The sequence below is a fragment of the Blastocystis hominis genome (assembly GCF_000151665.1).
Source record: "Blastocystis hominis, Singapore isolate B (sub-type 7) whole genome shotgun sequence assembly, scaffold_0".
NCBI lineage: Eukaryota > Bigyra > Opalinata > Blastocystidae > Blastocystis > Blastocystis hominis.
Genome location: NW_013171815.1, coordinates 1,019,003 through 1,044,823, shown reverse-complemented (window position 1 = coordinate 1,044,823; position 25,821 = coordinate 1,019,003). Strand labels below are relative to the sequence as shown.

Here is a 25,821-nt window from a genome sequence, read left to right as displayed (position 1 = left end):
GCTAAAGCAAATCGATTTGTAGCAGCTTTTGGTCGTTATTATAAAGAAACAGATATGGAAGGTACTATAATATCAATGAGTCAACTAAATACAATTGGTCACACTCGTCTTCGCAATGATTTATGTTACATTTTTGAAAGAGGTATAATAAAGAGAGCTAGTATATGGGAAGATGGAGTAGAGAAGCGAATTTGTAAAGAATTTAGTGGTACTATTATGCAAGAATATGATACCGAAGAACGATTGAAATATGAAGGAAGCTACATAGATGATATCAAACAAGGATATCCTCGAACAGGCAAAGGTAAACTATTTGATGAGTCAGGACGCGTAATTACTGAAGGAGATATTGAAGGCACTATTTTAGACAAATACAAAGGATATTCCAAAGGATTCTATTACCAGTATTACTATCGTGAAGGAACCAATGGCGATTATTCTGAATTTGAGAAAGGTAAAGAAATCGCATTTGGTTATGTTATAAATGGTGCTAAAGCAAATCGATTTGTAGCAGCTTTCGGTCGTTATTATAAAGAAACAGATATGGAAGGTATTATAATATCGATGAGTCAACTAAATACAATTGGTCACACTCGTCTTCGCAATGATTTATGTTATGTTTATGAAGAAGGTATAATAAAGAGAGCTAGTATATGGGAAGATGGAGTAGAGAAGCGAATTTGTAAAGAATTTAATGGAGATGTAATGAAAGAATATGATGAAGACAAGTATTTGAGATATGAAGGAAGTTACATAGATAATGTGGAGCAAGGATATCCTCGAACAGGCAAAGGTAAACTATTTGATGAGTCAGGACGCGTAATTACTGAAGGAGATATTGAAGGCACTATTTTAGACAAATACAAAGGATATTCCAAAGGATTCTATACTGAATATTACTATCGTGAAGGAACCAATGGCGATTATTCTGAATTTGAGAAAGGTAAAGAAATCGCATTTGGTTATGTTATAAATGGTGCTAAAGCAAATCGATTTGTAGCAGCTTTCGGTCGTTATTATAAAGAAACAGATATGGAAGGTACTATAATATCAATGAGTCAACTAAATACAATTGGTCACACTTCAGTCTGTCGCAATGATTTATGTTACATTTTTGAAAGAGGTATAATAAAGAGAGCTAGTATATGGGAAGATGGAGTAGAGAAGCGAATTTGTAAAGAATTTAATGGAGATGTAATGAAAGAATATGATGAAGACAAGTATTTGAGATATGAAGGAAGTTACATAGATAATGTGGAGCAAGGATATCCTCGAACAGGCAAAGGTAAACTATTTGATGAGTCAGGACGCGTAATTACTGAAGGAGATATTGAAGGCACTATTTTAGACAAATACAAAGGATATTCCAAAGGATTCTATACTGAATATTACTATCGTGAAGGAACCAATGGCGATTATTCTGAATTTGAGAAAGGTAAAGAAATCGCATTTGGTTATGTTATAAATGGTGCTAAAGCAAATCGATTTGTAGCAGCTTTCGGTCGTTATTATAAAGAAACAGATATGGAAGGTACTATAATATCAATGAGTCAACTAAATACAATTGGTCACACTCGTCTTCGCAATGATTTATGTTACATTTTTGAAAGAGGTATAATAAAGAGAGCTAGTATATGGGAAGATGGAGTAGAGAAGCGAATTTGTAAAGAATTTAATGGAGATGTAATGAAAGAATATGATGAAGACAAGTATTTGAGATATGAAGGAAGCTACATAGATAATGTGGAGCAAGGATATCCTCGAACAGGCAAAGGTAAACTATTTGATGAGTCAGGACGCGTAATTACTGAAGGAGATATTGAAGGCACTATTTTGAAAGAGTACAGAGGCTCTGACAAAGGATCCTATACTGAATATTACTATCGTGAAGGAACCAATGGCGATTATATTGAGTTTGAAAAAGGTAAAGAAATTGCTTTTGGTCATATAGAAAATGGATGTAAAGTTACTCGTTGCACACAGAGTACATTAATGCCTGGGTTTTATGAAGAAAGAGATATGGATGATCACCTAATGTCTTATTCGCAAATGAATAGAGATCATTTGCGACATGGCCTTTGTTATTTGTATTATAGGAAGAAAGTAAACGGAGAAGAAGAAGAAGATGTTATTCAATCTATTCGTGAATTTCGTGATGGTAAGGATATTATTACACGGCGAGCGTTTTTACAAGATAAGATGACGGTGTACGATGATAATGGAAATGTTATTTATGAAGGAGGGTTTGAAAACGACCCTACCAAAGGATATGGACGATCGGGTCAGGGAACGGAGTATTATGTTGATGGAAATAAGGATTTACTTTACAAGGGTGACTTTGCCAATGATAAGTTCCATGGGAAGGGAAGGATTTTTGTAAATGGATATGTATATTCCGAGGGTCACTACAAGAATGGCATGCTTCATGGGTCTTGTTTAATAAAGAAAAAAGGGGAAACAAAGAGGATTCGATACTATTATCATAACCACAACATTATTTGTTTCCTTTTTTGCCTCTTGATTTTGATACTAGCGATATGTGCTTGTATTGGATTTCTTGTTGATGTCTTCTTTTTCCGTACAGTGAGGATCAAGACTGTGGATGATCTGCTCAATTTAAGTCCTCGAACCTTATTTTTAATAGCCAAACCGAATTGTTGTACTAGTTATGGATCAAATGAGTTCATCGTTACGGATCACTCTCAATTGAGACTGATTCGAATTGATGCAAATAATTTCCAGAATGTTACTTATTTTGAGGTTGGGGCAATTCCTTCTTTGGAAAGACTGGCCATTGGGGACATGTCTTTTGGGATGGATTCACAACCTCAGAGCGTTATCCCTAACGATCTTTCCTTTTCCGTTTTTAACTGTTCTTCACTCCAATCGATTACTATAGGAAAGAATAGTTTTGTAGGTTTCCTCCAATTTGACATCAGTTCTCTCCCATCTCTACAGTCAATCTACATAGGAGACACTACACAGCAGTCGAATAACTTTATGAACGCTCCTCTGAAACTGTTTGGTAGCAACACAACCCACTCCTCATTTCTAGACCTTCCTAATTTGATCACACTCGACTTGGGCATGTATTCCTTTATGAATGCGCCCGCGGTTGAAATTGACAGTAATAGAATTGGAAATTTTCTTTTTGACCAATAGATTTGGCGGCCCTCGATTCCATTTCTCTTGGATTAAAATCCTGTATGGGAGATGCGTCGGAGAGCAGTTTGGTCTTGAGAGATCTCCCATCTTTGAAGACGTTGACATCTTCGGGCTATAGTTTTATGAATCAGCAACACATTGTGTTGATGAGTAGGTGAAGTACTGGGAATTGATGGATAGATATCCCCAACTTAACAAAGGTGTCTCTACCAAGTGCTTTCTCAAACAGAGAAAGTGTGGAGACTGAAAGTAGGAACAATGGATACCGCTGATGAATAGATATTTCACCCTTACTTTTGTCGTATCTTAGTCGTTTATAGTGTGACATCCAATTTTCCTATGTGTTTGTTCTACACTGAAGAGGAACTGTATGTGCTGGAATCTCCAGAAATAGTTACTGTCGTCTTGTGCATCATGCATTCATACACCAATGCGCTTAAATCAAAAGGAAAAATGAAACTAGAATGTTCTGAAAAAACGTGCCAAAATTTGGAAAACTCGTTTTCTTTTATAGAATATATCAAATATCATGTCTTTAACTCTTGACGGTGAAAGAACAAGTGGAAACGACGTGAGAACGCAAAATAGTATGGTTTGTGAAGTGGACTGTTATTCTCTAGCAATGGCCTGTATGGCGGTGGCAAATATTGTAAAGAGTTCTCTTGGACCCGTTGGTCTCGACAAGATGCTGGTGAGAGCAGCCTTTTGCGATTTATGCCTAGGTGGACAAGGTGGGTGACGTGACAATTACAAATGACGGTGCTACCATTCTTCAGAAACTGGAGGTGGAACACCCGGCTGCCAAGGTCCTTGTTCAACTTGCCGACCTTCAAGATAAGGAGGTGGGAGATGGAACTACGAGTGTGGTTATTTTTGCTGCTGAGCTTCTGAAAGTAAGTTTTTCAGCAGGAAGCATTCCTCCTAGAACGGTTTGGAGTTGATTCGACTTGCCGTGCATCCAACGCTGATTATGAGTGGCTACCGTCTCGCCCTCAAGGAGTGTATCCGTTTCATCCGAGAAAACCTTCTCATTTCGGGTGACCAGATTACCGATGCGATTCTGTTCAACGTAGCGAAGGTAGCTTCCAACCCCTCGAGTCTAGTCTAGACCACCCTCAGCTCCAAGATCCTCGGAGCGGAGACCGAGAAGTTCTCCCAAATGGCCGTTGACGCCGTCAAGGCAGTTCGCACCGAGACTGAGTAACGTTTCCCCGTTTCCCTCATTTCCAGCGACGGGAAGCACAAATACCCGATCGAGAACATCGGGATCGTGAAGGCCCACGGCCAGAGCGCGCTGCAGAGCGAGTTAGTGGACGGGATCGTTCTGTCCGGGAGCCGCGCGTCGCAGCAAATGCCTCTGCGTGTGGAGAACGCGCACGTGCTGGTGATCGACTTCCCGCTGCAGCGCCACAAGCTGCAGATGGGCGTGGAGGTGAAGACGTCGGACTCGGAGGCGCTGGAGCGGATCAAGCGCGAGGAAATGGAGATCACGCGCCGGAAAGTGGAGGTGCTGCTCAGCACGGGCGCGAACGTGATCGTCTGCGGACACACCATCGACGATCTCTGTCTGAAATACCTCGTGGAGCGCGGGTGCATCGGAATCCGTCGCGTCAGCAACGACGATATGGTGCGCGTGGCGAAGGCGGTGGGCGGCCAGGTGGTCGTGGTGGGCGTTCCGCGGGGAAATGACGACTAGTCGATGAGCACGATCGACGGCGAGGAGGGCGTCGACGCGTCCGCGGTCGGCCATTGCCAGGTCGTCGAGGAGAAGCGTCTGGGCGACTGTAGCGACGGAGGAGGCGTGACATGCAGACGACTTCGTGTTTTTCCGCGGGCTGGCGACGTCGAACGACGCGTCTCTGTCGGTGGTGCTGCGCGGAGCCAACGACATGATGCTCGGCGAGATGGAGCGGTCCTTCCACGACGCGCTCTGCGTGGAGCAGCGCGTGATGGAGAGCAAGTCGCTGGTGGTGGGCGGCGGAGCCGTGGAGACGGCGCTGTACACGCATCTGAGCGACTTCGCGTTGTCGCTCTCCACGCACGAGCAGCTCGCCGTCGAGGCGTTCGGCAAGGCGCTGCTGGTCATCCCCAAGACGCTGGCGGTGAACGCGGCGAAGGACGCGACGGAGCTGATCGCGCAGCTGTGTGCGCGCCACGCGGGGTGGAAGGAACATCCCGAGAACCGGTTCGCTGGGTTGGATTTGGTGGAGGGAGCGGTGGCGAATAATTTCGAGCGAGGCGTGCTCGAACCCACCATGAACAAGGTCAAATGTCTCAAGTTCGCGACGGAGGCGGCCATTACGATCTTGCGGATTGACGATATGATTAAGATTAATCCGCCTCCAGAACCGGATGCTGGAAACTCGACACCGCGGATTATGTAGAGGGTGATGTGTTTGTTTCACACTTTTTTTTGAGCGATGAGTGAAGGGGAGGTTGGAAGAGATCGCGTGCTGTGCGACGTTACGGTGCAGCATTTGCCCTGCGAAATTCAATACACAGGCGGCGCTCCGATCTCTACCTATTTCGTTGTGAAAGGGGACGGAGAAGGGAAAGAAGCAACGTTTCGAGGTAGATTGTTGAAGGGCGAGGTCATTTCTCTTCCAGAGAAGACTTCTGGTTTATTAGTTTGGTGTTTGTGATACATAGGTTTTGTAATGTCAAAGAAGATTACACCAGACGGAAAGGAGAGATTGGAAATTGAAAAGTCGTTTAAGGAGGTAACGGAGTGGTTCGCTGATGAAATACCGACGGACAAGGAGAGTCATGCAATCAAATCCTGTATAGAGTATATGAAGATGATGGAACAAGTTGTGTCTTTTTTGCAATCTCATCCTGTAGATTCAGAGTTGGTCTTTTTGTTGCAACAAGCATATACAAATTGAGACTAAGGTTACAGGAAGACCACCATTACGTGTGGGATAAGCACTTTGCAGTTCGTTCTTTATCGATTTCGGTAAGTGATCGTCGAAGATATACTTTGGGACAAGAAGCGATGCTGCCTGCAGAGAGTGTTCCTCTCGAAGGGTCAAAACCCAATCAAATAGAGTTTGATACAAGTTTAATACCGAGGCATTCTCTGCTTTGGCTCTATATCCATAGGGAGGCTAGGTCTTAGTTGGAGTGAATCATTACGTTTGACACCAACACAATCTTTTCAAATTGCTTCACTTTCTCTCGAAAATCATAAAAATCGCTTTGCGTTAAATCGATTTTTGGTGGTAAGTGTAGATTCGCAAAGTTTTCTCTCGCAGCGCGAATGCATGCATCATCAACATCACTTCCCACAAACCGAGCTTTTCTCCATTCACTCCATTGATAAATGATCGTGTTATCAGATGGAGCCGTCGATAGTAGCGAGGAGCTGTTGGTTAGCACAAAAGAGTGAATCAACATGTCCACATAATCAGGCATCAATCGCTTGCGTTGCAGATACGGCCAATCGCCATCAGCAAAACTCCAGGCTTCTTGGAGGAGCGTTCCAGAGCCGCAAAAGGGGTCTATAATAGTGATATTGTTGTTTGAAGAAGGTGATGAGTGAGATGCTAATGCACTGAAGTCGATTGCTGCAGCGAGTGTTTCACGAATTGGGGCTTTTGAGACGTGAGTACGATATCCGCGTTTGTAGAAGCCGCCTATTCCAAGACTTGCCGTGCAATGATTATGCTCAAAGCGAAAATAGAGAGAAAGAGGGATGGTGGGAGTTTGGGAGAGATGTTTGATCCGTTTCGTGTTTCGAATTCTTTGTTCAATTGCTTTGGAATGATAGAGTTTGGAGTGATGAGTTGACTACAATGAGAAACCTGAGTGAAGATGGTACAATAAAGAGAGATAAAGAGAAAGAAGTCATCGAATCCATTGCGCTAGGAAGAGAGAGGTGATTAACAAAATTCTCGAGTTGATACCACTCAGAAACCCAACAAGAGTCGAGTCTCAGCCGAACGGATTCTGAATATGATTTAATATTATGAAATCAACCCACTAGACGCGATCTTTGTACAATATTGCTTGCCTCTGCTTCGGTTACTGTAGATTAGCGTTTTAACATAATTACTACAATCTAATTCGATGCCACCCTTCACAAAGCGATCACGACTTCCTAGAGTTTGCAACCTTGGCACAAGGCTCTGTACTTCCTTGTGCAATAGTTTCTCAATTCCAGGAGTGACCACTAGGAGGTAACGATTCATTTGGCCAAATCGTCCGAATAACCGTGACTAACCGATTCAAAACAAGAGTCAATTTCTCGTGATCTAGGTATCGTAAGTATTGGATATTGATTGGAATGGATCCAACAGAGGGTATTGTGCTGTAATAAACACTAACAATCAGAAAGCGATACAGAGAAACGAGAAAGTAAATCGGAAGACGTGCTGGAGAAGGAAACATATTTAAAAAGTCGCCACAAGGATGTAAAGAAGTGGTATAACGATAATCCCGAACTCCAGAACAAGTGTCAACTTTTTGAATCGTTCATTATAGATATGGCGAGTTTCCATTATTTTGGCAAGAATTAGAGGATTGGGAACCTTGGAAAGAGGTAGATATGGAGTATTCCAAATTTCTGGCTTCTAAACCGAAATCCGAAGGTTCAATAACAAAAATTAGCCGTTGGGCGGATGCCTCCTCGAAACTAAGCCGTTCTCATTGGGATTTCCACCGACCTTATATTCCTCCAGGTTTTTTTAAAATTAATTTCCGTATTACGCAAAGGTCTGAGTATAGCCGTTGCATCGGGCGTCATCAGTCTGGAACAAGTCCAGGAAATCCAGCTTCGTGTGCGCATCAAGAAGCTCTCGGACCGAATCGACCAGGCAGACATCGAAGCCGAGCTGATCTCGCAAGACCCGAACCGCTCCCCTTCCCCTCCTCCCGTGTACGACTCCACGGGGAATCGCACCAACACGCGCGCCATGCGACTTCGGCAGAAGCTGGACAAGGAGCGAAGCGAGCTGGTCGACGAGATTCTCGCGCTCAACCCCACGCTCCGCGTAGCCATCCGTTCCGGCTGTGATCGTAGTCCAAACACCACTGCAAGTATCAGCGGAAGATCTACGTTCCGCAGGACAAATACCCCGACTACAACTTCGTGGGACTGATCATCGGTCCCCGCGGGAATTCGCACCGGCAGCTGGAGTCGGAGACGCACACGAAGATCATAATCCGCGGGAAGGGAGCGAGCCGCGAAGGGAAGGAATCGATCGACGGGATCGGTCGAGACGAGCCGTTGCACGTGATCATCACAGGAGAGAACGAAGAGGACGTGAAGGCGGCAGAGCAGCGCATTCGCGAGCTGATCGTGGTGAAAGATGACCGCGAAAACGCGTACAAACAGGCGCAGATGCGCGAGCTCGCGATCATCAATGGGCAGCTAGCGCGGAGCGTGTTCTGCTCCTATTGCGGAGAGGAGGGACACAACCAATACGACTGTCCCGAGCGGCAAAGTGGGGAAACGTGGAAACGTGGAACGTAGAAAATAAGGTTCGAGCGAACGTGGTGTGCGCGATCTGCCGGGAAACCTCGCATTTGACGAAGGATTGTCCGCTGCGACACGATCGGAAGAAGGTGGAGGAGAGTCGAAAGCGAGACGCGGCGTATCTCGCGTTTTTAGACGAGTTGGAGGGGAAAACGCCCGCGAAACGAATCGAAGAAACGCCCGGCGATGCGAGTTCGGTGAATCCGACGGATTTGGAGAGAGGGAATGAAGAACGAGGATTGGTGAAGGCGGAAATGAGTGTGGAATTGGCGCAGCCAATCGATTCGGAAGTCTCGCCGATGGAAATTGATTCGCCTGGTTCTTGCGATTCTGTAGCGAATCGAGGGACTGGAGAGAGTGAGATAGGTGTGAGAAAGGAAGGAGAAACGACGCAAATGGGTGGCAACACGTCCATGATGTCTGCGATGCCCATGATGCCCATGATGCCCATGATGCCCATGATGCCGTTCATGGCTCCTCCTCCTATATCAGCTGAACAGCAAGAGGCTTTAATGCATAATATGCGTAGTAGAAAGGTGGTGGTGTGAGCCGTAGAGACGATTTTTGCGAATATGCTGAAGAGTGTGACAAAATAGTAGTATTTTATTTTTGGAATGTTTGTTGAATGAATAATGGTAGTAGTATAGTTGTGATTGATGAGAAGCTATTCCATTTTCAGAGGCATGTGAATGTGGTGTGAAAAATGATTCTCAGGTTGTAGCTAGTGAAAGACATAATGAATTGGTGATTTGATAGATAGAAAATAGAATTGCTGTCTCTGGGTAGGATCAAGGTAATATTGTTCACATTTAGATGACTGACAGGTCTTATTCTCTGTTCAATAGTGAGATTCCCTGCACTTTCTCTCTTAATAGTTCTTTAAGTGTTTTATCAATCAATCAGTTGTGTTGTAAATAAAACCAGTAACTGTTAAGAATTTGTTTCGAATTTTAATTCAAGAAATGCATTGTTTTTAATACCTGTAATACCAGCAATAATAATGATTTCCTTTGATTGACTATTTCAATAAACTTCATTTTTATTTATTTCTTGTGCCATTCTTTTAAAAGCTAATCAAATTCTTTTGACATGAGACTGATTAGTATATTACAAAGTGTTCATATGCTAGTCTCAATTCAATTGGTTAGAATATAGTACTCTCATATATATATAGTACACTTATACATTAAATACTAAATCGTATGTTTCAGTTTATCATTCCTATTTTTCATATTATTCTTATTATCGATTACTCTAATAATAGAAACATACTGGTTCAACCATTCTGAGTTGTGATATTGAATAAGACTCACATAATGATTGGATTCTTAATCAATGAACAAGGAATGATAAAAAAGGGTTTGGAACAAGCATCATTAATAGCACTGAATATGTAATCATCATTTAATTAATTGGAACGTGTAAATCCATGGTTGGAATTAATATCTTTTGGTTTGGATACAATTCATAAGAATGGTAGACACATCTATAAATGAAATAACACAATCAAACAATACTTGAAATTGATTTCGATTTAACATTCGTAAAAGAACCAGATAGCTTGACATTTTCAAGATTTGGAATATCTAAACGCCATAATAATAATGATTTAGAACTACTTTGAAGGATCAACATATGTATATTTTGGAAACTTCCCGAAGATACATTTAAAATTGATGTTAGTTTTGGAAGATCTACAAAACAAATCAAAACCAATCATTTCATTATTACTTCGCATTCTCAAAAAACAAGATTCATCCCTTCTTCCATAAAGTGCAGCATAACCGAGTTGAATGGATTGTAATGATGGAAGATCTACATCAATCATTTCATTCAAATTCATTCAATACTTTCAATTATTGTTGATAAGGAATCATGGAATGCAGTACCACCTAATGTAATGGATTGTAGATTTGGAAGATCTATGCATCATTCAAATATTCAATATCATATCAATACCTCGAATCACAAATGAACTACCATTGAAACTGTATGAACCAATTTGAATGGATTGTAATTGTGGTAGATTCTTCAATTCAAAGTCTCCTCCAAAATCACTGAAACTGAATTCACCAATTTGAATGGATTGTAATGATTCACAATTCAATATGTGGAATGATTTCGATTCATCATTTCCATAATAATTCTTTTTGTGAGTAAATGAATTGTTTCCGATTTTGATAGTTTTCAATCGATTCAATCCATCGATTTGGAATGTTTGCACTGAACAGAAACCATCATCCCCAATTTCGATTGATTCAACTTGTGTAAATCGCGAGAAATCAAATGTTGTATAATCAATATCATTACAAGTCCAATTAGGAAGAGTAATAGAAGCGACTGATGTATTTATTGATTGAACAAAATCATAGTTATACACTTTAGGGAAAAGCACTTCAGACACATCTATGCTATACTGAAATTAATAAACCTACTATTAACAATAGGATATAATACTTTAAGCAAAGAATTTGAAATAGCGGCCGTTTGAAGATTTGGAATATCTAAATACTTTCAGTATTCGATACTAAGAAATACTTTCCAATGTAACTGAACAAGGCCATACGAAACTATTATTTATAGAATTGATGGATGTTAGATTTGGAAGATCTACAAAGTAAATCATTTCAGATTATTTCATTATTACTTCGCATTGTCAAGGAACATGAATCGTCATCTGTTTTTCCTTGAAGTGCACTATTACCTAGTTGAATGGATTGTAATGATGGAAGATCTACATCAATCATTTCATTCAAACTCATTCAATACTTTCAATTATTGTTGTCAAGGACTTATAAAATGCATCATTACCTAATGTAAGGGATTGTAGATTTGGAAGATCTATGCATCATTCAAATATTCAATATCATATCAATACCTCGAATCACAAATGAACTGTAATAGAAATTGTATGAATAATCTCTTTCAATTGAACCAATTTGAATGGATTGTAATTGTGGTAGATTCTTCAATTCAAAGTCTCCTCCAAAATCACTGAAACTATAATCACCAATTTGAATGGATTCCAATGATTCACAATTCAATATGTGGAATGATTTCGATTTATCTTCTCTAGCACCATTCTTAGACTGAGTAAATGAATTGTTTCCGATTTTGATAGTTTTCAATCGATTCAATCCATCGATTTGGAATGTTTGCACTGAACAGAAACTTTCATCCCCAATTTCGATTGATTCCAGCCAGTCGAATATACCCAAATTCAAAACACTTATTTTTACAATATAGTTCGAAGGAACCACCAGATCTGTTATATGCATACACAATTTCTTCAATTTCTCATATCCAGCTTCGTCTTCCTTCGATATCGAAGGTTTCGATTTTGGTGCAGGTTCAACAATTGTATCAGGTACAGAAGGAGGTTCGACGAGACTTCTGTGGGGTTTAGGAGGTCTAGGAATAGGCTTCGAAAGTGGCTCCGATTTTGGAACAGTTTTCTGACCATGTTGATGTTTAGGAGAAGGCTCAACAAACGAAGTGGAAATTTCAGCAGGTTCAGTTACTGGCTCGACAGCTGGAATCGTTACAGGTTTAGCAACAGGTTGAGGTTTCCAAACGTACTTGGGTTTTGGTTTAGGCTTAGCAGAGCAAGTGTACCATCCATCATACAGATCTCTTCCACCCACTTCCACTCCATCTTTCCACTCCACTTCTCGATAAGCTATCCGAGTTTCTTCATCAATGTAATATCCTCGACCATTCCGTATAAACGACTCCTTCGATTCATCATATATGAATTCGCCCACATAAATGGGGATTCGATTGGAGGCTATAATATTGCCTCCATTTCGTTTAAATTCTGTCATAATAGTTCCTTCGATCTTCCGAACTATTTCAACCAGTTTATTTTTCTTCCATATTCCCTCAAGCAATATAGCTCCCGTCTTATCATCGTACTGAATTCCCCAACCTTCTCGTTCCCGATCTTCATTGAACTCACCATGATAAAGTCGCTTTCCACTCTCCTGAGAATAGATTTCCATCCGTTCTCCTTGAACATGATTAACAATACGATTGAAGCTGTGTTGATCCAGAATGTCATCAAACGACTGCACGAAGGATACACGACCATTTGTGAATTGGGTAAAACTACCTGTCTGAGCTCCACTATTGTCTGTTTCATAAACCATTTTCAGTATTCCATTCTGAAAAAGGCAAACTGTGTTATCCTTCTTCAACGTGTACTCATCCTCATGTTCGCCTTGAAAATTCTGGAGGCTATAGATCGAACCTCCAATCGATATTTCCTTTGGCTCACCAAGTGTTATGTAGCCATCCAGAAGATATTCGCTTCCCTTGAGTTCCTGTAGTCCGTCTATTTTTAATCCAATATTTATAGTCTCTACTCTTCGAATTCATAATTTTAGGTACAAATAAAGAATTTTATGAATAAACAGAGAAGATCGTATGTTATGTTAATATCTTCATTTTTCATAAATTCTTATAAATTGGGACATAATGTAGTAGGATATATATTGTAATTAAAATAGCTCAGGATTAGAAGTCAATTGTGTTTCTCCTTCTTTTTTTAACATTTTATGGGTTGAAATAATTCAGAGGTAAATATATTTTTACAAATTGCTGCTGTTTGGAAACATTAAGAAATCAAAGGTACATTTTATTATCTAATACGTCATTTTATATTCTACATTTATGATATAACTGTAATATCGCGTTATCCAGCAAAGACTTCATTCATACCTCCACAATGTCGAATATATTTATCTCGCACTATTGTAATAATAATAATAATTATTATTATTAGCATTCCACAAAAGGAAAAGAGATTTTAAGCAATCAATTCTCATGAGTCTGAAAAGATGTATAAAACAAGTGAAGATCATTCGTTCTGTTCATGAAGAACAATATTAAATGCTGATAATGGTACTTCTATTTTTAACGTTTTTAGCTCAGTCCATAGCTGATTCCTTTTGCGAAAACCTTTTGAAGTTGATATTTGTTAGTGTCTCGGTTCTAAATGCTATTTTGGGGGTAGATGAATCGTGTATATGAATAAATACGACTGCATACGAAGATAATCGCATAGGTTACTTGACCATAAGTCTTTTCATGTGATTATCTTTCATGGACTCTAAATTCAATATAAGACTACACTACACTACACTACACTACCCCACCTTACACATTCAAATTCGTTACTCTCTTTTGTATGTTTCATTTTAGGTATATCGTGGTTTCACTCTGACTTCCTGTGATTCTTATTGTTGTGAACGTCTTATCTGTGATGTTATATTCAAAATCTGTCCCTTTTCTACAGCCTATAAGTTCACACATTCGCATAATAGTTTGTCTCTCGATTACCAAGTGCTATCTACTGTTCCTGTATTATTTGATGATATATACCAGAATCGTTTCCAACCGTATTACTCGAAAATGACCATGGAGTATTAATTACTGGTCCTGGATCATATTTCATTCTATTTGGAGCAATCCGAATCATGATTTCTACCTTCAAACTGTCTTTCACTATCACCCCTTAGTATTACATAATGGTTTCTAATCTTGTAAAATATCTTTTTACAGGTTTGGGTAAAACAAGGGCAAAGCAGAACACATGATGGACAATGTTCCTGACTCGTTGGTTCAATTCAGAATGCTTTGATTTCTCGGTTTGCTTTGTGACGACAATCAAATTTGGAATTGTGGGACTGGACAGCCGCATGTCTAAGTGTTTTTTGAAAGTCTTTCTCTGATGCCCTACGGATAATTTGGGTAGAAGGGTTGCTTTTGTGAATTGGGTTTTGCTTGTTGGTTGGATTTGAGCCACAGCTTCTCATGGAGTGACCTGTATGATTCCGTACCATGACGAAGGTGATGAAGTTCGTCTTCTGAACAGTCTGGAGATGTTGGTAAAGTGAATCCGATTTCTTTCCATCCTCTCAACGAGAAATCAATCTGTGACTGTATTGGTAACTCGGATATCATGATCAATCTGATTGGAAAGTACTACAAGACCAAGAATCTGTATCTTTGAAAGAACTACTCGCATTTCTCTTTCTCCCCAGATTCCAAGACGTCAACATCGACTTCCCCGAGTGCCTTGCGAAGATCTGCAACGAGATGGGCAAAACGCGTTTTCTCCATGTGTCGGCTCTGCAACAGAACCTCAAACATCGTTCGGAGTGTGCTCGTACGAAGGTGGGCTCGGCTTTTCCATTCCATGTTGGCTAAAAGCGACAAAGTGCTCCACGAAGTCATGCCCAGCGCCTGCATCGTTCGTCCTGCAAACATGTTCAGCGAAGATGACCGCCTGTTGACCTGGTAGAACCGCGGGGAAGAGCTTATTGGCAGGATCGGCAGTCAGCTGCACATCGATCCGTGACTGATCGATATCAATGGCAGAAGCGCTCTGAAGCAGCCTGTGTGGATGGGCGACGTGGCCACGGCGATTCGGAAGTACTGCATGACTCCGGACGCTTTCGTAGGAAAGACGATGGAGTTGGCGGGAGGGAAGTGATCTTGTGGGCAGATCTGGCGGCGTGGTTCCAGAAAACAATGGTGAGTTCGACGAAGCTGCCTCGCACGCCCACAACACTGGCTCGTTGGTTCGCGTTTCTGTTAGAGTTGGGTCCGAAGCCGTATCTGTCGAGAAGCGAAATGGAGCTGCGTGTGACGGATACTATTCTGGACCCGGACCCGCATACGGAATGCATTGTATTCAAGGACTTGGGAGTAGGAACGATGGGGAAGATTGAGTGTAGATTGTTCCTCACAGCTTGGAGTAGAAGGGATAGAGTACGGCTCTGCGATATGAAAGGGGAGGACACTGGACATATTGTGATGATGGAAACGCAACTATGAGAATGATTTAAGTTCAATTTGTTTTGATTTGCTTCGGTTTGTTTCAAACACTATTTGATAATGGAGGTGGAGGATAAATATGGAATATGGAATATGGAACATTATTGATAATAGTTATTGTAGTGTAGCAAAATAGATAGGATTCTACGAAATAGGAACAATTTTGTGAATTCCAATTATTCTCAAGAATTTAGAGTCATTTTCTATGGATTCGTTTTCTTTTTGGATATTTGCACTATTTACTTGATATTATTATATATAATGGAATTATATAAAAAACCAAATCCTATTAGTGAGGAGAATACACCTATAATTAGTGTTACTGTTGATATCAATGAAGAAAGCACTGATATATGGAACAATTGCATTTCAAGCGAATTTCCAATTATTAATCTAGATATAAATGAGAATATGGCCATTTGTCAAATCGGTAGCCCTCATCACGGTTATACCCTAAAAGCAAGTCAAAAGATTGGAATATTGGATGGAACGGCGTTTCTTTATGATTATGATAATCGATTTGTAGCAAGTTTGACTTATCGGGAAGGTGTTGCTAATGGTATGTGTAGAATGTATTATAGGTCCGGAGATATCTATTTCTCTGGATTTTTGCATGAAGGTTATCGAAATGGTCCAGGAGTGGAATATAGTAAAGATGGAAGTACAATTTATGAAGGATTTTATAGAAATGGTCGTCGAGCACCCAATATCAAGCTGAGATCGGATGGTTCAAACTACTGGGATGAAAAAGATGAAAATGGCAAAATGGTTTCACTATTTCAAATAGATAATAATGGCTTGAACCATGGAATATGTTATTTGTATTATGATGGCGAAATTAGTAAGATAAGCAGATGGGAACATGGTAAAGAAACAGAGTTACTAAAGGAATTCAATGGTCATAAAATGAAAGTGTTTAAAAACGGAGAAGAAACATTCAGTGGAAAATATAGAAAAGAGTCAGACTTTGAATATGTTCCAATCTATAAAAAGAAAATTAAGACTGGGAGTCTTTCAATAGAGTCAAAAGAAGATAATAAAAGGGATTGTAAATGTACATATGATTGTTTTAAGGAAACTATGGGTAAGATAATGATGTGGATAATGGGAATTAATATAGGTTTATTATTATTAATTACATTTCTTATTACATCTTTTAATAATTGGAAAGATGTTTGGAAAACTGTGGACATCATATTTTACTCGATTATTGTTTTGTGTATAATCGCGGTTGTCTGTGGTTATCTTTTGATGTTTGCGACACTCTTCCATGAATGTAAGTGCTTCTAGAATTGCAACAGTTATCTGCTATAGAACTTAGTGTTTGTTTTCAATAAGACTGGAACATGATTATCCGCAAAAGAATGATAAGTGTGCGATTTCACAAATTGTCATGTTCATTCAAATTAAAAACATATTGTTTAGGCACTATAGTCATTAAAATCCTTTTCTTATGAAGATGATAATATCCATTAGAATCCCTTACATGATTGTATTGTATGATCAATTTTGATTGATCTATCAATATAGATAATCCAGTAATAGTATATAATAACAGAATTAGTATTTATTATCCTTTTAATGTAATAGCTGAACTACACATATCATTACTACTAGTAATTTATCAGGTACAACAATCACAAGTTCTAGACCTACTGGATACATCACACAAAATCAATTCACTACATCACATCATTGAATAATTCATTTGTTTCTAATCATTGGTACTCTCATAGGAATTATTGGAGACGATACAGGATATAAAACAAGTAGTGTGATGGTATATTCACATTCACATATTCATTTCTTGATACAATGATTCCTATATCTGGTAGTATTACACTGAATGGTTATATATCCTTGGTGATATCCCAGTGATTCATAATTTAGGACAATTTATGTAGTGATAATCAAGTAGATGAACAAATCATCTCAACAAAAGCAAATTATGATGTAATATAGTCAAGTCGACAACTCTATTTTTATTCTGTATCATACAATTAGAGACTATAGGGAAAATAGTAATAACAGTAGTAGTAGTAGTAGTAGTATTACTCTTTTTATCGAATTGTTATACCTTACTTTGATTACTTGGGTCATCTGGAATATCCATTTTATTATGGATGAATTTGAATTACCATATCTTGGTCGGATCTATTGAATAATACTATTCACTCCAAGTTACTATTTTATGTTTCAAATTGTTAACGAACATAGTATTTGATTCATACTCTCATTATGAGTAAACTTCAACATAGATAATATTATCTATATTCCTATCATCATACATTCATAATAATGCATTCAAAGATATAAAGAACACATGATATCTAGTTGTTCTTGATGCTATCAACACTATGCAAAACCCCATCATATTTCTTTCGTCAATTGTCAACAATACTAGCCAATCACCACACAGTTTACATTACTCTATTCAAAATACTGACAGTCATTAGAAACACTTACATTCTTGCCTATCAGATCGAAATCTCTAAGTAGTAATTTAAAAAGATTTGGTGGATTCATCACACGATCAGTGTTTATCAGCACACTATTTGTTTTCTCGAGCATCACTTTTCGGAATTCATTACTGTCCTCTATTATTTTTATTATTTAATAGTCAAATAAAACCACTTATTTTCCTTCTCATTCACTCATTCGTTTCTTCTACCCTTCTTCATATATCGGAAATGGACAAGAGCAAACGAATAAAGACCAAAAAGAAAACAAAAGATGTTCTAGCTAAGCTCGATCGCCAATTTGGAAAGGCAGGTACGAATCAAATGGGAAACATTTATTTTATATAGTCCAAACCATAGAAAAAAAGAAGAAGCAATCAGATATGCCACAAGGACCTCTTCTTCCAAAGTCAATACATATGAAAGAAAATGAAAAAAGCATGGAGTCTATTACTGTCAAACAACCAAGTAAGGAGCTCATCCAACAATCCAAGTCTCCCTCTCCTATCTCCAAACCCTCTTTGTTAAATAGCGTAAACTATCGTGGAAGGGTCGTGTCCTTTAATGAGGAATGTAAGCTACGAGCGATTCCCTTGTCACTCCAACGAGACGTCTATAAGCAAGCAGTATTGCTTTCTTTCCTAATAGAATTTAGCCAAATGTGAGTGGAACGGATATGGTTTCTGCGATTATCAATCTGTATGGAGCCAATCAGAAATTCGTATGTTTTTACGATAGCTCTCAGATTAAGACAAATTCCACGCTAACAGAATATGGAAAAATGGCTTTTTCAGTGCGAAATACGAAGGAAAGGCGCGCAAGCTCTGCGCGTAAGAAGAAACCTCGGTTTTCTACGACCCGCTGTGAATATTTAAACTGCAGGGAGAGAAACAAACTGCGTTCCATTAGTTTTCCTCCAGATATAAAGTACATGAATTCCACTCTTCTAATGTGAGATATAACGATTATCTTTTCATGCACGAGCAGTGGCTTTCTTATTCTAAGATGCTTCTTTCGGAAGCCAAATCGTATGAGTACTTTTTCTGATCTATTCACGTAGCAGCGGCTATTCTGTGCTTCTGTCAATTCCAAAAGAAGGCTCGATTTTGAGAGGTTTTCTTTTGATGCTCATTTAATCAATTTAGTTGTTCGATCATCGATGCCGCAGGATGTGGGGATTGAAGGGATTGTGTTGCTGGAAGGGAAGGATGTGTTTTATATGATTACCTGCCAAAACTGTGTGAAGAAAGTGGTTAAAAATGGGCGGGTTTTTGAAGTGATGGGAGTGAGTGAGGGAAAGAGAGTGTTTTTGAACGGAAATACCCTCTGTGATGAGACTTCTTATGAAATTCCGAAGAGACGGTCTGGAGGACTGAATCAAAATCCTTTTAAATAGTTTTGTTTGTTGTAATAATGGATTGTTGTGAATAGCAAATGTGGACACGAGGGGACTATTTCGCTCATAAAAACAAAAGAATCGTCGAGCAAACAAGCTTTGAAGGGGAGTGTGTCATTTTGGAGAACTGTAAATCCTAGGAAAAAATCCTCCATCTTTGAAGGCGTTTGCGCATATATTGATGGAAGTACAGAAACCTCATATCTGGTGCTGCGTCAAATGATATGTAACCATGGAGGGAGCTTTGTACCTGCTATGTACGGAGCAAAGATCACCCATTACATTGCCGAAAACGTATCTCTTGCAAAGAAGAAGTCTCTGTATACCTTGCACCCAAATTTTGATACGTAGCCAGTCGCTGAAAAACCTATACATTGTAAAACCGGAATGGATAACCGAAAGTGTCTCTTCGGGGAAGAGATTAAACGAATCATCATTTAGTTTATTTAGCGCAAAGAATACAATCCAAAGTATGCACGTCTCAACATGGAATCGATTGCATAGATTCCTTTCAAGTAAAATCGCTCCCAAACGAATCCTACACACCCCAACATGTCTTTTCAAAAAGCCGATTCCACTTGATGGGTCAAATCAAACATGACTTGCAAGATTTGGTTGCCTTCCACTATTTAGAAGCAAATCAACCTCCTCCTCGTTAATTATCACCTATTCCTTCTAAATAGATTCTCCAGGAGCGAATTGTCTCTATGCTCACATCGACATGGACTGCTATTTCGTTCAAGTCGCTCTCTTAACGCGTCCCGAACTTCGCGACCGTCCCTGTGCGGTCGCTAGCAGTGATAGGTAGCTCTGCATGTCGTGCCTAATCGTCAGTCCCCATAGCGAAGTGAGTTCGTGCAATTATGTGGCTCGTTCGCGTGGAGTTACTAAAGGAGTGTGGATGGGTCGAGCCAAAGAACTCTGCCCCGATTTGGTGATTCTTCCTTATGAATCGGATCGGATTCGCGAAGTAGGGATCGAGATTGCGGGTGAAAGAAAAGATCTCGCGGAAGGTGGTTTCGATCGTGTTGGAAGTAACGCCCTTGATCGAAATTGGGAGCTGCGACGAGCTGTACTGCGACCTCTCCGTTTTTCTGGGCGAGGGATCGTTTATGAGCAAGCTGGAGTGGATCAAGTCGTTTTTGTTGTTTGTTTGGCACTGTAGAAAGCAAATCGAAACGCAAACTGGCTGTTCCTGCTCGATTGGCGCTGGCCACAATCTCTTAATGAGTCGAATTGCCACGAAGTTGTAGTGTTCATGCGAGGCTTTGAACTAGAGCCAAACCCAACGGGATCGTGTATATTCCGATGAACGAATCCAAGAATCGACTCGATGAGAGCGGTGTGGAGATTCTCCCGGGAGTCGGCCATGTTTTGAAATCGCAGCTTTCCGATATCGGAATTCGAACCTGTCAAGAGTTGCGAGTCTGCGATCGAGTTCCTTTCCAATCACTTTTCTGATCAGAAGGAGCTGCTGACTCGCACCGTCGGTCCCAAAACAGCGAGCACTCTCATCCAGTTCGCCAATGGAGTCGATTCTCGCCTGCTCTCCGTGGTCTCCGAACTCAAAAGTGTGAGCATTCAGCTGTCCTACGGCGTTCGCTGCTCCAACCGAAACGACGTTCTCCGCTATCTCCGCTCGCTGTGTTCTCTCCTCGCCGACAAAGCGGCCGCGCGCAAGGTCCAGGGCAGCAAGCTCGTTCTGAAGCTCTATAAGAAGATCTCCGGCTCCACGACGGTCAAGCATTTGGGTCACGGACCCGTCGATATTCTGAGGTTCCCCTTTTCCTTTCTCCATTCTCGCTAGCTCGACCTATTCCAGCTCGCTCATCCCCTCGGAGAAACTGCTGGAGCACGCGACCTCGCTCTGGGAATCGCTGCGCGTCGCGCCGGAAGACGTTCGGGGCTTTGGGTTGACCTTGCGGAGCTTGTCTTCCGAGGCGTCTGCCACGCCGATCCGCGATTATTTCAACGCGCAAAACCGCTCTGCTGGATCGCCGCATCGAAAAAAGAAGGCGACTGCGAGGAAGGAGGAAAGCGCGATCACGCGGCTTCTAAACGAACATCGATCGCACCCGCTCCCTGAAACTCCCATGATCGATCTGCCTCCGCTGGCCAGCTTGGATCTGGAGGTGTTTCGGATGCTGCCTCGCGGGCTGCAGGAGGAAATGCTTCGATCGTATTTGGAGAAAGGGAGCGAAATCCCCGCGAAGTTCGAGGGACTGTTCCGAAGGTTTGCGGAAGGGGAGGAGGAGAAGAGAGTGTTTGTGGGGTTCGTAGAGAACCTCATGGCTCCGATGATGGATAAAGAGAGGTACTTCGCGGTGAAGAAGTATGTCGATGCGTATGAGCTGAACGTGGAAGCGATGGAGGGAATCTGCGTATGTGTGCTGAATATATTGTTATTATTGTAATGTAGAAGTTGGCGCAAGAGAGGATGAAGTGTGATGTTTTTGGAGTTCAGGAAATAGTCGCAATATTGAAAAGCATAACCAAGGACGATCCTTCTTCCACATGGAATCAACTAATCCAGAAGTTGGAGTCAATGGTTTTTGAAGTTTTGACAAAATGACGTGTTTTCTCCACAAACCTGCTTTTAGACGCCAGCGATATAGCGAGATTCCGCGATAGCACGCATCTTCGATGCTCATCCCCTCACTCCCTGTCAAGAGCAAAAGTGAGAAATTTGACTATGCTTCCCCAATGGAGCAAAAGAGGGATATTAAAAGGAGAACCAATCAATCCTACCTCATATCACAATTCCCGCGGTTCTCATCAATTTCTCTATTTGAATCTAAGTCTCTCATATACATCAAAAGAAGTACTTCCTCTTCATAATTGGTTGCTTACAGTTAGGGTCAATAGCCTGTGAGAATGGAAGTTCCAACTGTCGATAATCCTGCGGTTTCGAATCCTGTCGCTGAGGCGAACCCAGCGAATCCTCCGTATATCGCTCTATAGTGGCGAATAATATTTAGTGCTGAGGAACCAAAAGAGACACAGGCTAAAGTTGCTTCTGTTGCCAAGTCTACTTTGGTGAAGCCTGAAGGAGAAAAGGAGAGAACTAATGTTCGCTCGAAGAAGAACCCCGTAGCACTCTTCTTGTTTTCGTTCATGTGTAGAAGGTAGAGGAGGAGGAGGAAGAGGCTGAGGAAGAAGACGACGAGGAGGACTACAACATCGAAGAGGAGGAAGAGGAGGAAGAGGACTGGTTTTCTGATGAAGACTCTCCTGTGGTGTTTTGCCGTTCCCTTAATAGTAGAAGCCACGCAAGTCCGGAAGACGCGCAGACACACACGACAGCGAAGAGGAGGAGGAAGAGGAGGAGTATTCTCGCATAAAGCGAAGAAAGGTCGAAGTTGTGAAGAGACCAAGTCGCCGCGAAATTGTTGCGAACGAATCAGCGGGAATGAAAGCGCTGCGCGCCTACACGACCGCTCTGAAACTGGGGTGTGTATTTTTGGAGTTCCCTAAATGGCAGTCCGCGTTGTTTCCGCAATTTAGGAAAGATCGAGGACATGAGAGAGCGCGAGAAGGAGCTGATCCGCCGCCTGCACGAGCTGAATCGCAGCTGGGCGGGGGAATATCCGAACGAGGAGGAGACGCGATTGGCGAGAGAGGAGACCCTGATGAAGAAGGAGGAGAAGGCGCGCGAATTCATTATCGATGAGAAGCCGGGCGTTCGCTCGACGCGCAAAGCGGCTCAGAAAGCGTTGGAGTTCGTCAAGTCGCTGGAGGAGGAGGAAGAGGAGGAGGAGGAAGAGGAGATTGAGGATGTCGAGGAGGAGGAGGACGAGGAGGAGGAAGACGAGGAAAGTGAAAGAGATGATTAGAACTCCATTTTAGTCGTGGTGGTTTGTTTTAATAAAGAGAGCGTTATACACGAGCAGAGTTTCCTGATCCTGGATGGCTCTGAATAGGAATATAACTCCGATGATACAAAAGGGTAGCTGCAAAATATTCCACTTTTTGTTTCTTTGACGATTTGGCATTTGAAACGATCCATACAGATCGTGGGACCACAGATGGATACTCTGAATTCGGTTGATAGCCAATTCCCTTAGGAGTAACAACAGAATCTGAACTAAGAGAAGTTGCCAATTTCTTGCGTGTCGATGGTACACTGTCTCCAACGTTTTGCCTTTTATTACTGCTGCTTGACATAGATACCGATGTCACCGATTCTTGTTCTATGTTTCAGAGAAATCGCGCTATTCTACTAGCAAAAGCAGAGGATCTGCACTGGTAACAAGCGGGATAGTATTGAGAGGTTCCACTATCGTAGAATGCATAAAATGGATATGCACGCCCGCAATAGGCGCACTTAATCAATGACATTAATTTGCTCCTTCACGATAGTTAAAATTTTTCCGTCGGAAATATAAATGCAAATGCTGATCAATAATGGTAACTAATTTCTTACAGCCAATAGGAATCAATTGGGACATTTTTTCATTTTTCAATTTTCTCGTGTTCATTCATTCATTTGAGATTATTTCTTTTTTTGTCTTTGTGACTGTTTGATTTTCTGGTATATCAACTCAAGACATTTCACGATGTGCTCGTTTTTTTCCACTCTGCCTATTTGACATTCTCTTTCCTGTTTATCTTCAGATATAGTGATAACAATCAATATTCTCTCAATATTGGTATTTTAGGGTTACTCATTTTTGCAAAAGTCACCACAGTAATTAGCATCATAATCATGGAACAATTCGAGTTTCTCCTTCTGGATTTCCTTTTCTACTGTGCTATAATATAGCATGGGACCGATAATTTTACATAGAAATCATTACCTTATATATGCGCTATTTGAATTATTCTCGAAAAACATGAATTCCACGAATCAGGGAAACTTGCTATTTGAATTATAATTATGGTGGAACGTTCGCTATTATATATGAAATTGAAATATCACACTGAAAAGACGATCATAAGATTGTTCTTGTCATCAAGCCTATATTCACAAGTATTTTAATATTTGAATGCAAATAATCGAAACACACTGCAATTTAAAACTAAATGAGATAGAAAACATTATTCAGTTTTCTTCTTACACATAAAAAGATATCATAGTTGAAAACACCATAGTTGCGTGCTGAACAAATCCTAGCTCTAATCGAAAAAGGAGAATCTTGAAAACTTCCAACATGATGGATGTTTCTCACCAATTGTAATACTCTACATGGAAGTCTTCTTTATTGTAATGTACTATTCCGATGTTATTCCTAGCAAAATCGTACGTGTTCCCCATTGTTTGTTTATATGAATCTCCAAATCTCCAGACAGTTGGTTGCGGGGTGGATTTTGACCCTAATACTCATATTATCAACCTATTGGATCGAAAACATTCCTCCAAAGTATACCGAGTTTTTTGAAGGGGATTTGGCTTTATCGTACTCTGTTCACGATACAGTGCCGTATGGAGCATAGTCATATTGAACTGATGGCATAGATACAAATACGTGATTATTTATTGTTACGTTGTTCCCACCATTCTTTTATGCTTGTTTGTCATAGTGTGTCGTCCGAAAGATGCTTCCGTCGTACGTGAGTTCTTTCGTCTTGATTTTAGTGGGTTCATGATATCCTCTATCTTGCCTCCCGTTCCTATGCAGTCAGCGAGATTTTTATCGTCACGTTGAAGAACTTCATCGGCAGACCTCGTCCTTGCTTCTTTGAGTTATGCCAGTACGAAAAGGTCGAGACGGTGCTCTCTTCCGGAGAGATAGTTCGCACTTTCGGTACCTTTGGTGTATTGGGAAATGTAACAAAGTGCCATGGGACAGTGTGTTTCTCTATTCTACAATTACTCTGTAGCAACATGACATTTTCAACGCCTTTCGGTCCTTTCCTTCGGGTCACTCTGCGACTGCAGCCAACGCATTCGTGACGCTCACTCTTTTATTTTTCCGGTTTGTGGACAGTCATTTCGCATGGAAACAGTATTCCACTCGGATTCTGAAAGTGGTCATTCTCCTGCCGTTTGTTGTTTGGTGCAGTTTCATTTTCGGAAGTCGCATCGTGCGGACTGAAAATCTCCGTGATGTGTAGTTTGATTATCGACATCGTCCGGAAGATGTGATTGGTGGCATTGTTTTTGGAACGCTGGCCTCTATTTTGGTTTCTCTGGTGTTTTATCCGTGCTTTTCGACAACAAAGAGAATAATGGACACTCGATCAAAGGGAAAGAACGCTTCGTTTTTGTGTAGTATGTTTTATGATGATGTTGCGGAGAGTTTAATCAATGTTTACACGCCAGTTTCCAAGCCTGAGTCTGTAATCGTGTAATCATAATTTTTATGTTTGTTGCAAGTATGATTCGACCTATGTTGGCTAAGGTGAAGGGCGAGTACCACGGGGAGGATTCTATCAACTTGTGAGAAGATCTTTTGGTGAATGTGTAAAGTAGTTTGAAGTTTTTTGCGAATTATTGATGTAGTACCGAGTCAAAGTGTTTGGCATCTGCTTCTCCCGAAACTCCT

The 25,821-nt window shown here is 40.8% G+C and overlaps 9 protein-coding genes; 8 read left to right on the top strand and 1 right to left on the bottom strand.

Moving 5' to 3' along the window:
- Nucleotides 1-1,992: 1,992 nt before the first annotated feature.
- GSBLH_T00006053001 (uncharacterized protein) lies at nucleotides 1,993-3,490 on the top strand (the record flags this gene model as incomplete). Its single annotated transcript, XM_013038523.1, has 5 exons — nucleotides 1,993-3,025; nucleotides 3,056-3,127; nucleotides 3,163-3,315; nucleotides 3,346-3,414; nucleotides 3,486-3,490. The coding sequence occupies 5 exons, from the start codon at nucleotides 1,993-1,995 to the stop codon at nucleotides 3,488-3,490; spliced, it is 1,332 nt and encodes a 443-aa protein (XP_012893977.1).
- A 204-nt stretch (nucleotides 3,491-3,694) lies between these two features.
- Nucleotides 3,695-5,554, top strand: GSBLH_T00000335001 (uncharacterized protein; the record flags this gene model as incomplete). XM_013038522.1 has 8 exons in its annotated part: nucleotides 3,695-3,752; nucleotides 3,786-3,856; nucleotides 3,888-4,058; nucleotides 4,091-4,243; nucleotides 4,274-4,365; nucleotides 4,396-4,831; nucleotides 4,862-4,949; nucleotides 4,978-5,554. The coding sequence occupies 8 exons, from the start codon at nucleotides 3,695-3,697 to the stop codon at nucleotides 5,547-5,549; spliced, it is 1,641 nt and encodes a 546-aa protein (XP_012893976.1). The 3' UTR covers nucleotides 5,550-5,554.
- Nucleotides 5,555-5,585: 31 nt separating this feature from the next.
- On the top strand, nucleotides 5,586-6,050 carry GSBLH_T00000334001 (uncharacterized protein; the record flags this gene model as incomplete). The annotated part of the gene is made up of 2 exons (XM_013038521.1): nucleotides 5,586-5,784; nucleotides 5,815-6,050. 2 exons carry the CDS (start codon nucleotides 5,586-5,588, stop codon nucleotides 6,048-6,050), a joined length of 435 nt encoding a protein of 144 aa, XP_012893975.1.
- A 1,393-nt stretch (nucleotides 6,051-7,443) lies between these two features.
- Nucleotides 7,444-8,638, top strand: GSBLH_T00000333001 (uncharacterized protein; the record flags this gene model as incomplete). XM_013038520.1 has 5 exons in its annotated part: nucleotides 7,444-7,466; nucleotides 7,498-7,618; nucleotides 7,648-7,844; nucleotides 7,879-8,156; nucleotides 8,186-8,638. The coding sequence occupies exons 1-5, from the start codon at nucleotides 7,451-7,453 to the stop codon at nucleotides 8,636-8,638; spliced, it is 1,065 nt and encodes a 354-aa protein (XP_012893974.1). The 5' UTR covers nucleotides 7,444-7,450.
- Nucleotides 8,639-14,448: 5,810 nt separating this feature from the next.
- On the bottom strand, nucleotides 14,449-15,085 carry GSBLH_T00000332001 (uncharacterized protein; the record flags this gene model as incomplete). XM_013038519.1 is given in 4 exon segments in its annotated part: nucleotides 14,449-14,677; nucleotides 14,696-14,828; nucleotides 14,859-14,960; nucleotides 14,991-15,085. The coding sequence occupies 4 exon segments, from the start codon at nucleotides 15,083-15,085 to the stop codon at nucleotides 14,660-14,662; spliced, it is 348 nt and encodes a 115-aa protein (XP_012893973.1). The 3' UTR covers nucleotides 14,449-14,659.
- Nucleotides 15,086-19,374: 4,289 nt separating this feature from the next.
- Nucleotides 19,375-19,777, top strand: GSBLH_T00006052001 (uncharacterized protein; the record flags this gene model as incomplete). The annotated part of the gene is made up of 3 exons (XM_013038518.1): nucleotides 19,375-19,445; nucleotides 19,477-19,630; nucleotides 19,688-19,777. 3 exons carry the CDS (start codon nucleotides 19,375-19,377, stop codon nucleotides 19,775-19,777), a joined length of 315 nt encoding a protein of 104 aa, XP_012893972.1.
- A 140-nt stretch (nucleotides 19,778-19,917) lies between these two features.
- On the top strand, nucleotides 19,918-21,143 carry GSBLH_T00000331001 (uncharacterized protein; the record flags this gene model as incomplete). Its single annotated transcript, XM_013038517.1, has 6 exons — nucleotides 19,918-19,990; nucleotides 20,020-20,140; nucleotides 20,171-20,306; nucleotides 20,338-20,585; nucleotides 20,614-20,773; nucleotides 20,802-21,143. The coding sequence occupies 6 exons, from the start codon at nucleotides 19,918-19,920 to the stop codon at nucleotides 21,141-21,143; spliced, it is 1,080 nt and encodes a 359-aa protein (XP_012893971.1).
- A 1,050-nt stretch (nucleotides 21,144-22,193) lies between these two features.
- Nucleotides 22,194-23,184, top strand: GSBLH_T00000330001 (uncharacterized protein). XM_013038516.1 has 5 exons: nucleotides 22,194-22,281; nucleotides 22,315-22,426; nucleotides 22,459-22,569; nucleotides 22,599-22,786; nucleotides 22,818-23,184. Exons 1-5 carry the CDS (start codon nucleotides 22,211-22,213, stop codon nucleotides 23,167-23,169), a joined length of 834 nt encoding a protein of 277 aa, XP_012893970.1. The 5' UTR covers nucleotides 22,194-22,210; the 3' UTR covers nucleotides 23,170-23,184.
- A 1,417-nt stretch (nucleotides 23,185-24,601) lies between these two features.
- GSBLH_T00000329001 (uncharacterized protein) lies at nucleotides 24,602-25,627 on the top strand (the record flags this gene model as incomplete). Its single annotated transcript, XM_013038515.1, has 5 exons — nucleotides 24,602-24,756; nucleotides 24,792-24,882; nucleotides 24,912-25,124; nucleotides 25,157-25,360; nucleotides 25,391-25,627. 5 exons carry the CDS (start codon nucleotides 24,602-24,604, stop codon nucleotides 25,625-25,627), a joined length of 900 nt encoding a protein of 299 aa, XP_012893969.1.
- Nucleotides 25,628-25,821: the final 194 nt, after the last annotated feature.